Source organism: Sinocyclocheilus anshuiensis, unplaced genomic scaffold (genome assembly GCF_001515605.1).
Source record: "Sinocyclocheilus anshuiensis isolate Anshui unplaced genomic scaffold, SAMN03320099.WGS_v1.1 scaffold257, whole genome shotgun sequence".
NCBI classification, from domain to species: Eukaryota; Metazoa; Chordata; class Actinopteri; order Cypriniformes; family Cyprinidae; genus Sinocyclocheilus; species Sinocyclocheilus anshuiensis.
In genome coordinates, this window is record NW_015539889.1 from 1,640,276 (window position 1) to 1,651,473 (window position 11,198).

An 11,198-nucleotide genomic window follows, 5' to 3' on the forward strand; every position below is an offset into this window, starting at 1 on the left:
AAGTGTGACAAACATGCAAAAAAATAAGAAATCAGGAAGGGGGCCAACACTTTTTCACACCACTGTATATATATACAGTGCTGCTTAAAAGTTTGTGAATCCTTTAGAATTTTCTATATTTCTGCATAAATATGCCCCAAAACATAATTTTTTTTTTTTTTTGCGCAAGTCCTGAAAGTAGTCAAAGAGAACCCGATCAAACAAATGAGACAAAAATATTTTCTTTGTCATTTATTTTTTGAGAAAAATTATCCACTTCAACTCTGTGATGTTGGTGGGTTTCCTCCTATGAACTGCTTGCTTCAGGTCCTTCCACAACATTTCAATTGGATTAAGGTCCAGACTTTGACTCAGTCATTCCAAAACATTAACTTTGTGCTACTTTAACCATCCTTTGGTAGAACACCTTGTGCGCTTGGGGTCATTGTCTTGCTGCATGACCCACTTTCTCTTGAGACAGATGTCCTGGCATTTTCCTTCAGAATTTGCTGGTATAATTCAGAATTCATTGTTCTATCAATGATGGCAAACCCTACTGGCCCAGTTGCAGCAAAACAGGCCCAAACCATGATACTACCACCACATTTCACAGATGGGATAAGGTTCTTTTGCTGGAATGCAGTGTTTTTCACTCTTCAAACATAATGCTGCTCATTTAAACCAAAAAGTTCTATTTTGGTCTCATCCATCCACAAAACATTTCTTCAGTATTCCTCTGGCTTGTCCACATGATCTTTAGCAAACTGCAGATGGGCAGCAATATTCTTTTTGGAGATGTTTTCTTTCTCCAAACATAACGCTGCTCATTTAAACCAAAAAGTTCTGTTTTGGTCTCATCCATCCACAAAACATTTCTTCAGTATTCCTCTGGCTTGTCCACATGATCTAGTGGACTCATGAACATTAGTCAATGTAAGAAAGGCCTTTATTTACTTAGATGTTACCCTGGGGTCATTTGCAACCTCACAGGCTATTACACGGCTTGCTTTTGGAGTGATCTTTGTTGGTCGACCGCTTCTGGGGAGGGTAACAGTAGTCTTGAATTTCCTCCATTTGTACACAATCTGTCTGACTGTGGATTGGTGGAGTCCAAACTCTTTAGAGATGGCTTTGTAACCTTTTCTAGCCTGATGAGCAACAACAACTCTTTCTCTGAGGTCCCCAGAGATCTCATTTGTTTGTGCCATGATACACTTCCACAAACATGACCAAACTTTGATAAATCCCTGTTCTTTAGATAAAACAGGGCATACACTGACACCTGATAGTCATCTCACTGATTGAAAACACCTCTGAACAGATAGACTCTAATTTCACCTTCAAATTAACTGCTAATCCTAGAGAATCACATACTTTTGCCACTCACAGATTGTAATTTTGGATCATTTTCCTGAATAAATAAATGACAATGAAAATATTTTTGTCTCATTTGTTTGATTGGGTTCTCTTTGTCTACTTTCAGGACTTGAAAATCTGGTTATATTCATGCAGAAATATAGAAAATTCTAAAGGGTTCACAAACTTTCAAGCAGTTATTTAATTATTCTCAATATGCATGTGGATTTGGCACTCAAGAAACATTATTAGCGTTGAAAAACACTTGATACATTTTGATAACATGATACATTTTTGGCATATATTTTAATCAGAAATCATAACATTATAATTTTTTGTCACTCTTGATCAGTTTAATGTTCTTTCAACACTAATAATAATAATAAGAAATGTTTCCTGAGCACCAAATTAGCATATTAGAAGGATTTCTGAAGGATCATGTGACACTGAAAACTGGAGCATAATGGCTGCTGAAATTTCAGCTTCACGAGAATAAATTACATTTTTAAATATAATAAATAGAAAACAGTTATTTTACATTGTAACAATATTTCGTAATATTAATGTTTTTACTGTATTTTTGATCAAACAAATGCAGCTTTTGTGACCATAAGGGACTTCTTTCAAAAACATGAAAAATATCTTAATTATACCACACTTTTGACCAGCAGTGTATGTGTGTAAACTAACTAAATTAAATCAAATAATACAAAATCTATAAAATGGTGGTGTTTGTGTTAAATCTCTCCTTTCTTTACAGTCACTGCATTTCTCATAAATGAAAATCCCAAAGACTTCCTCCTCATAAAGCCAGTGTTGAACATGATTTATCTTCTCTCAGATTGAACGACTTTTCTTTCTTGTCCTTCCCACCATTCCGATATCTGTTAGCTTAAGTTAAAGGATAACCTCGTGACAGACCTCTAGTCAAATATTGTATTTAATTACTGTATCTGGGCTCATAGATGTGGTTGTTTACAAGACTGGGAATGTTCAAGTGCCTGTGGTAGAGCATGGTGACTAAACACTAAAGGTGTGGTTTAGCATGAAGATTTCCCAACATATTCTCTAAAACACTGATTTCAACTTCAGCTGCATTTGTTTTAACAGGTTTCCTTGCCAAATTAATTTTGAATATATAAAGACTTCCTAAAATGTGAGGGTGGTAAAGGCACCTGCTCTGTTCTAAATCAGCACTGTGAAAATACACTACTGTTCAAAAGTTTGGGGTCAGTAATACTTTTATATAGAAAGGATGCATTAAATGTACCACAAAGTGAGAGTAAAAACTCTTACAAAAATTATATTTAAAATAAATGTTCTTTTGAACGTTCTGTTCATCAAAGAATCCTGAAAATGTATCAGTTTTTTGTTTTCAGGAAGTTTCTTGGGCACCAAATCAGAATGATTTCTGAAGGATCATGTGACACTGAATACTGGAGTAATGATGATGAAAATTCAGCTTTGCCACCACAGGAATATATTACATTTTAAAATATATTTAAACAGTAAAGAGTTAAATTGGAATAATATTTCACAGTGTGACTGTTTTTACTTTATTTTTATGAAATAAATGTAGCCTTGGTGAGCACAGGAACTCTTCAGTGGTAGTGTAGCAATGATGATATTGATTTTATGACAGGATCGGTAACTAAAACCGTTGTTTTTGTTAGTATGCTGTAGCAATGACATAACTTTTTTTTTTTTTTAAACCCGGTTACCTCACTGAAGATGGCTATATTCTCACACTGAAGGATCCTGGTTTTGTGAGTAAAACCTGGACAGTAAACAATGTTTTAAAAATACAGTCAACGTATTCAAATAGAAGTCTTGCATATAAAAGTTTAAACAAAGATATGACTTGTTAGTCCTTCGATTATTTCTCACATCATATAGGCTAAATAACTAAACATTTAAATACGCATAATATATTATCCAAACAGGCTATATTAATCTTAATCATATGACAGAATGGTTATTCTTCAAAATCTGTGCTCACCTCTAAAAGACAAGTCCACTTTGCGGTCATATTTCCCTGGCAGGTTATATATCTTCTTTAAAAGGACAGTGATAGACATGGCCAAGCGCGGCTGTGTTTCTGTCTTGTAATCTTGATCCACTGTGCTAGCTTTGCGTGAAGTTGGTCTTCGTTGTTCTTAAGGTACAAACATGGCACTCGAAACTGACTTGCAATAAGTGGTAGACAAATATATCCGCAATTAAGCCGCTTTCAAATGATCCAGTATTCATGAGGCCTTCAAAGTCATTGTCAGAGCATAAGATCTTGAGGAACTGTGCTGGAATTCCATCTGAAGTAAAACTCCCCAGGCAGAAGAGTTGTTGTAATATTTACCTATGATAATTTAATAGTTCACAGTTGAACTGTTAGTGAGCAAGGGCGTAATAAGAGTGTACAGGTGAACAGCTGTGCTCAGATCTGCATTTCAATTCTATGAACTCCTAATAATAAAAAGGCAAGTGGGAATAGGATAAATTGAAATAATACCTTGCCTTTTTGTTGAAGACATGACAAACGACACATAAAAAAAAAAAAAAAACGCACCAAGTGTGTTATGTGTTAATAAGGCAATTTTATTCAGCATTTCTTCTTGACAGTTATATAAATCGGACTAACAGTGACAATGGCTTCTGAAGAACTTAACAACATGTTGCTGTGTAAACATCTGATTTCATGATTAGGAAATACAATGATGGGGAAAAAACATCCATAATGTTTACAATCCCATTTCCTTTAAATCATTAGTTTAAAAAGATTCTTCAAACCAGATAACGGTCCCATAAGGGGAAGTTCACATGTCGCGTCTAATAACGCGTGGAAAACGCCAGCCACGCCGCTTTCTCCTTCTTTCCGAAGCGCCCGGAGCTTGCGCCTGGGGAAAACGAGCGCGTCGCTTCTATTATGGGCGCGCTAGTCGCACGTCTACAATTAAAAACAACTTCAGCGCCGCAAAACACCCGACATGTGAACGTCCCGTGTGGCAAGCGCAAGTATACGTGACTAAATCCAATAGATCTAGTGGAGAAGTGCAGATTAACTTTACTGTACGATTAAGGTGCAAATATTTGTGTTAGATAAACCAAATTAACAGCACGACTTCTGTCATTCTAAATCAATCTTTCAAACGTTATTTGCCACAAACGCACAAAATACTCAAAATAACATTAAAAAAAGGCATAACCGATAAGGTAGTTTTATGGTCCCAAAGTCTATGTAATGTCTTTATACCAGTAAACCAGTATTTTTAAATTCCATTCTACTCAAATTCATACTACATAGTCTATATGCATTTTAAATGATCCTTAATATATCTTGGTCAAAACAATGACAAAATATTGGCAAAATAATTCTCAAAAAGAATCTAGCTTTTGACAGCTTTAGGTTGTTAGTGAAAAACATGCAGTGATTTCTTTGGTAAGGTTCTAGCTACTACTCATCTCTATCATTTCAGCATGATTATATATTGCAGCATAGTGCTTGAATGAGTTTGAGTCATTCACTTTTCTCTAATAACTACTATAGAGCAGTAGGTGCAGGGAATTTCATAAATCAGCATTCCTGATTGATATTGCATACATCTGCATTAAAAAGCAGCGCAAGGCCTAAAAGTGATTTCAAATATTGGCTTAAGAAAATCAAGGCATCTGCATCCATAAACAATAATACAAAAATATATGCAGATCTATAAAAAAGGAACATTTATATAAACTCTTTTCCAGTAGGAAAAGAATGAGGAAGAACAATCTTGGAAGATAAAAGAAAAATATGAAGGACTGAAAATGACAACTGTTTGCATAATGTATAAAAAAGGAAAATACAAGTGAAGACAAGTGGTCTTCATACGAGTTAAACACTCCCACAGTGCTTCCTTTAAAGGGGTCCTATTATGCTCTTTTACAAAGTCTTGATTTTGTTTTGGGGTGTACTAGAACATGCTCTCATGCTTGGTGGTTTGAAAAAACGCATTATTTTTCACATAATTTACATTATTAAAATACCTTTCTCCCCATCCTGGCACAAAGGGCTCGATTAGTTCCGGCTTTGATGAAGGCCCGCCTTTCGAAAAACAAAATGTGTTGTGATTGATTAGCTGTCCCAGTGCGTTGGGAGAAGCGCAGCGTCGAGTCGCGCCACTTCTTTAAAATTAAAATACATTATTTTCTATGAGTGTAGGCACACCGGCGGCGGCGTTCGGCATCTGTCCGCGGCACCCAGCTACGTCGTGTTGTACTTGTAAGAATTGTTCTAGACATGCCGAAAATTTGACGCTACAGCACATATCTCCCTTTGGAGTGGACTTTGAGATTTGTAACTTTCTAGATCTTTTTTTATGCCCAAACACACACACTACACACTGACTAAAATTAAAAAAGTGAAAAAGCATAATAGGACCCCTTTAACAGAGCTCTGGCTCCCTCTAGTGGTGATCCATACTAATTCTAACTAACTCCTATTTCTTTTAGACACATACAATTCAGTCTCCAGTGCACACTTGTGTCTACTTGGTCGGTGAAGGGGGGTTGACAGGAGCCACATTTCTTATTTTAAAGTATGACACCAGCTGATTCGGCACCTCAGCTAGAACACTCTGAGCCAGCGCTTCTTTAGGAGCCTAAAAAGAAATGAGATGTAAAAAGAGAAATGGCATAATTACAGACAGTGAATTACAGAAAACACTGGATATGAACTGAAGAATTTTGAACCAGCATGTCATTCCAATTAATATTTTAAGAGGCTCATACATTGGCAAACTGCTTGAAGGGCACAAACTGCACAATATCTCTGGCCACTGGTTCTCCGGTCAAAGATTTAAGAACTCCATTGTCCCCATCCAGAAACTCCATGGCCTTAAAGTCTGCCTCACCCACACCCACGATGATGATGGACATGGGCAGTTTGGAGCTGTTTACGATGGACTGTCTGGTCTGGTCGAGATCAGTGATCTCTCCATCAGTGATGATCAACAGCACAAAGTATTGCTAATTGAGAGAGAGAACGACATACATAGTGCTACTGGACTGAAAATGCCATGGCACACCACAGATCAAATACGCACGAGTACCCATCAAACCACATCCTGTGAATGAGGCAGTGCACTACCAAAAAAGGCACTTGTTGGAGTTACGTACTGCTGCATTTGGTTGCTGGGCAGCTCCAGCTGCAATTCGGGCCACATGATTTATTATGGGGGAGAAGTTGGTGGGTCCATAAAGACGAATTTGAGGCAAAACCACGCGGTAGGCATCCACAATGCCTTGCACTCCTGCATAGTGTAAAACATCAGCCATGTGACAAACATCTTAGAATGTGTTTAAAGTCAGACAGGTGCGTAACTGTTCAATTTCAATTCCAAATTTTCAAACACTAGGACTCTTACCTTGGCAATATGGGCTACTGGGGTTGAAGTTCAATGGGAACTCATGGGATACCTAAGAAATTGCAAAGAGGCACTTTTGTTGAATTAAGTTATTATTACAACTAATAATGAATAAGTATAGTGCTGGGCGGTATGACCAAAAATTTATATCACGGTATTTTTCAAAATTATACCGGTTTCACGGTACAAGACGGTATTTTTTTTTGCATGCATGACCGGGTGTTAACCATATTTTCTACTGATTGCGAGAGGAAATAGTGCAGTATATTGACTCAGGGGGCGGTGGATATTTGTGGAGGTCAATGTGGATATTGTGGTATATGAGTTCTTCTGTGTCATCACGTTCTATTAGTTCTACAGCTTCAGTTTCGGAACTTTCATGCTTAGTAACACATACAGCTGTTCCCTCACCACAGTGCAACACCCCTTTCAAACAGTGTCGCGTTCCGAACGTTGTTTAAGTGACATATACCGGTATTGCGGTATTTTCAAAATTAATATCATAACAAAAATAAAAACCGGTATTCGGTATGAACCGGTATACCGCCCAGCACTATATCAAGGACACCTGTAATGTCTAACCTTGAAGTCTGGAGGCACTTGAGCACCAAATCCAAATGCCGGGAAAAGTTTATCACTACAAGGGAGACAGAAAAAATTGATTGCAGATAAAAGGACTTTCATGTACAAAAACGTCTCTATACTCACCAAGGCTTACTTTACTTTTTGGACTTATTTTAATAAAAACACAGTAAAAACAATAGCATTATGAAATATTATTATAGTTTAAAATAACTTTTTTCTATTTTAATATATTTTAAAATATAATTCCTGTGATTTTCAGCATCCATTACTCCAGCTCAAAAAACATTTATTCTTATCAACTGTTGAAAACAGCTGTACTTTTTTTTCGAAACTGTGCTACATTTTTTTTCAGGATTCTTTGATGAACAAAGTTGAAAAGAACCGCATTTACTTGAAATATAAATCATTTGTAACATTATAAATGTCTTTACTATCACTTATAATCAATTTAATGCATTCCGCTGAATAAAAGTATACATTTCCTCTTCAAAAAAAAAAAAATCTTATTGATTTTCAAACAATTATAATATTTCTACACTTTCCCTATAACAATTATTTCAATGCACGGCTCAATGAGTGAACATATGGTAGTTTGTAGCAACACTGAATGGTTTTAGACAGCTGGTGGAAAGTCTATGGACAAAAATCACTCTCTTACGTGTCATAGTCTTGGACTACCTGACCAACGGACCAGATGGCTGACAGATACTGGTTCACGCCATTAGGGCTGAGATAGTGCAGAGAGTCAGGGGAGCGGGGGTCTCCATTAGAGCCAGTGAAGTCAATGCCCACCTAAAGTCAAACAATAGTCACCTTTGGTTTAGAGTTTAAACCATACAGCCTCAAATTTACAACCTAAATTTAATGTTATACCCATTCATTACATCAGCATGTAAACAAAAACACCTGCTATCAGAAGCAAATATTGTGCCATGACTGATCTTACCGTGAAGTTAATTTGGCAACCTCCCATCACATAATCCAGAAATGAATACTGTGCCTCAAGCTGAAAGACAGTGTGGAGATTATTTATTATCATTATCGCAAAATGATTCTAAAATTCTGCAACTATAAGATATACTGCTTAATATGTTTTCATACGAAACAGATGAAGGTTGTTCGAACCTTGCAATCCTTAATCCTGATGACCCCAGAGTTCTTATAACTCTTTTTCTTCTTTTGCTTCTCTGGATGAATGCAGTCAAACTCAACCTACAAAATTGAAAACGTTTTATATGCCCTACAATAAAACTCATAGAAATTATGGAAGTGAATAGAATGAAATTTATATGTAGAAAAGGAAATGTTCTACTGTTAACACAAGGACAACAAAAAAGCCTGGAGCAGTGAAGGTGCAGTCTCACCGGGGAGCCATGAACTGCTTTCTGCAGATCTGACACATTAGTTTGAAACACACCAATGAGATCATGAGAGCCATCGCTATCATAATCAGAACAATGAACCTAAAACAAAAAACCGCAGACAGACAGACAGAAAGAGAAAGAAAGATGTTTAGGGAAGATTAACAGACATGCATCCTGCTCACCGCATTGTCTTTAGCCTCCATTAGTTTAGCGGTGGTGCAGGTGAACTCTCCTATCATGTCTGAGCTTGTGTCTTCATCCTTATCGTAACAAGTTACCTAGCAATTAGACAAAGATTTAGTCTAAGGACTAGGACAACTGAAAGTGCTGGCTGATGGTGTCTTTAGCCCTTTAAAACAAGACGACAATTATATTTTTATGATACTATGTGTCCTTCCATCTGATCTAACAGCTTCCTCCATAAGTTGTCACTTAAGTTTTGCACAATACTGTTAAAAAGTTTGAGGTTATTAAAATTTTTTTTTCAAAGAAATTAATACCTGTATTTACAAAGGGTGCATTAAATTGATCAAAAGTAACAGTAAAGACTTTTACTTTGCTTCAAAACTATTTGTATTTGAAATCCTAAAAAGAATGTATCACGGTTTCCTTATTTTAAAACATAAAGCAGTTATTTTAAGTTGTAATAATTCACAATATTACAGTTTTCACTATATGTTTGATCAAATGAATGCAGAATTGTTGAGCATAAGAGGCTTCTTTCAAAATCAAACAAATATCACCAACCCGAATCTGAATGGTATATGTGGCAAAAATGTAAGGTTCTCTTTTGTGAAAAGACAAGTGTTCATGTTTGATAAGTTTTGATGAGTACATTTTTTTCATTCTTAATTATGTTTAAGAGCCAAAAGCACCAATTTCTTCCTGTTATCCTAAAGATAAATGCGCTGGACACGGTCTTCTTCTGTTTTCTCTTGCATAGTAAAATTGTTAAATTAAGATACTATGACAAATGCACATCTGTGAGTGAGCATAAAATCCCTTTGATACCTTGATTGGTTTATTCAGGTCACCACTGCAGAATGTATGCAAATAGACAGTAAACTTTTTCCAAGATGGATTCAAATTATTCTTGATGACCTATTAATAAAAGAGAAATATCAAAAACAACCATCAGCAAAAAATAAATGCAACAATCGATTAATTGTTTTGCACTGACAAAAACCAAAAACAAACAAACAAAAACATTTGGTTCTCTGAGTGAATGAAACTGGGTAAAAACCTCTGTCCTGTGAACTAGCTGCCATTTCCCATCTTCTTCTTGCTTGAAAAACTCCAAGAATGGATCCGACTTCCCAAACATATCCTGAAAGAAGAAGTGATAATAATAACAGTGCATCTTCCATAGAACACATAACAGTTAGTATCATAACTGCTTTTACCCTGAATATGGCAATCGTTTTTGTGTGGTAAGCCAGCAGTAACAATTAAAAAAAATTAATTCATAAAGTACCAATTATAATGGATAACAACAAGATGCATGTCTACCTTTTTATCCAGGTTTTTGGCCTCCACTTCCATCACAATAGCCCTGTTGTCCTTCACCTCATCAGCTGTGATCTGTTCATACCAAAAAAAGAAAACATTGCTAAATGTAAAAAAAAAACAAAAAAAAAAAAACAACCTTTTGATTGGCAGAACTGTTGTAAAAGCATGGAAAGAGATGCACTATAACCACTTCAAAAAGAATAGCTAATGAATAGTATACAGTAATGACAAATTTTGTATAAATTCACAAATGCAAATGTCATTTTGCTCAAACAGAGGGCTTATTATGGTTTACTAAAAACTGTTCCATATGTAAATTAATCACTCTTTTGTAAAGCCCTTAAATTTTCCTACAAATAAAGATACCGCAAATGCAAATGAATAGAATTATGAGGCCTGTAAAACATTCATCAGGAAGGTGGTAAAACTCTCATGTGACGATTCCGATGTTCTTTTATCAATGTCCCCATATTAGAAATATCAGTAAGAGTGTTTATGAACACGTACTGTTATTGTGCCTTTCCCAGCTGGTTTTCCTGCCTTGAGCTGAAGGGGTCTGGAAATCTTCCTACTTGACACAATCTGTTGTAAAGTTTGGTGCATAAACAAAGCCATGAATTAAGAGTGTATTGTTAACTCTAAAACACCATTACACATGTGCTACACATTTTAATGAAGACACTAACTTTGAAGCACTGCACTGAGTCAACTATCGTAGAACAGAGATCACATAAGGTTATGTGCATTTCATTGTAACACTCCTCACAATACATACCTGGCCAAGGGTGCATTCAAAGCCTCCCAGGAAGTCATCATCACTGAGGTTAACAGACTTGTTGTCAATATCATAGATGCCAAACTTTAATTTCTGCACCTTCTCAAAGTGGTAGTCAATGTGAAGTTTTGTGGAGAACTCAGGGTCCTGGCAATTCTTCACTCTTTCTGTGCGTTCTACCTGCAATGATTACATACATTAAGCAATAAGGATATACATATATATATATACATA

At 36.1% G+C, this 11,198-nt stretch overlaps 2 protein-coding genes across 5 annotated transcripts in view; both read right to left on the reverse strand.

The window, feature by feature from the left end:
* LOC107685659 (fer-1-like protein 4) overlaps nt 1–3,593 on the reverse strand; it is a 33,869-nt gene extending 30,276 nt beyond the window's left edge. Inside the window, exons 1-2 of the mRNA XM_016482325.1 lie at nt 3,335–3,593; nt 3,057–3,112 (exon numbers count right to left, since the gene is read on the reverse strand). Coding sequence (XP_016337811.1) covers nt 3,057–3,112; nt 3,335–3,413 — 135 coding nt within the window. The 5' untranslated portion in view covers nt 3,414–3,593. The remainder of the gene's footprint in view (nt 1–3,056; nt 3,113–3,334) is intronic.
* A 2,098-nt stretch (nt 3,594–5,691) lies between these two features.
* LOC107685660 (copine-3-like) overlaps nt 5,692–11,198 on the reverse strand; it is a 19,716-nt gene continuing 14,209 nt past the window's right edge. For 3 of the 4 annotated variants that reach the window (XM_016482328.1, XM_016482329.1, XM_016482327.1), the window contains 14 exons: nt 10,965–11,144; nt 10,697–10,771; nt 10,190–10,261; nt 9,924–10,007; nt 9,692–9,781; nt 8,681–8,779; nt 8,442–8,528; nt 8,263–8,322; nt 7,975–8,108; nt 7,314–7,368; nt 6,732–6,783; nt 6,484–6,617; nt 6,097–6,333; nt 5,692–5,966 (listed from right to left, as the gene is read on the reverse strand). In XM_016482328.1, the coding sequence (XP_016337814.1) occupies nt 5,853–5,966; nt 6,097–6,333; nt 6,484–6,617; nt 6,732–6,783; nt 7,314–7,368; nt 7,975–8,108; nt 8,263–8,322; nt 8,442–8,528; nt 8,681–8,779; nt 9,692–9,781; nt 9,924–10,007; nt 10,190–10,261; nt 10,697–10,771; nt 10,965–11,144 (1,473 nt within the window). In that variant the 3' untranslated portion in view covers nt 5,692–5,852. Of the gene's footprint in view, nt 5,967–6,096; nt 6,334–6,483; nt 6,618–6,731; nt 6,784–7,313; nt 7,369–7,974; nt 8,109–8,262; nt 8,323–8,441; nt 8,529–8,680; nt 8,780–8,862; nt 8,959–9,691; nt 9,782–9,923; nt 10,008–10,189; nt 10,262–10,696; nt 10,772–10,964; nt 11,145–11,198 lie in introns of all 4 variants that reach the window. The other variant, XM_016482330.1, reaches the window with a different exon arrangement.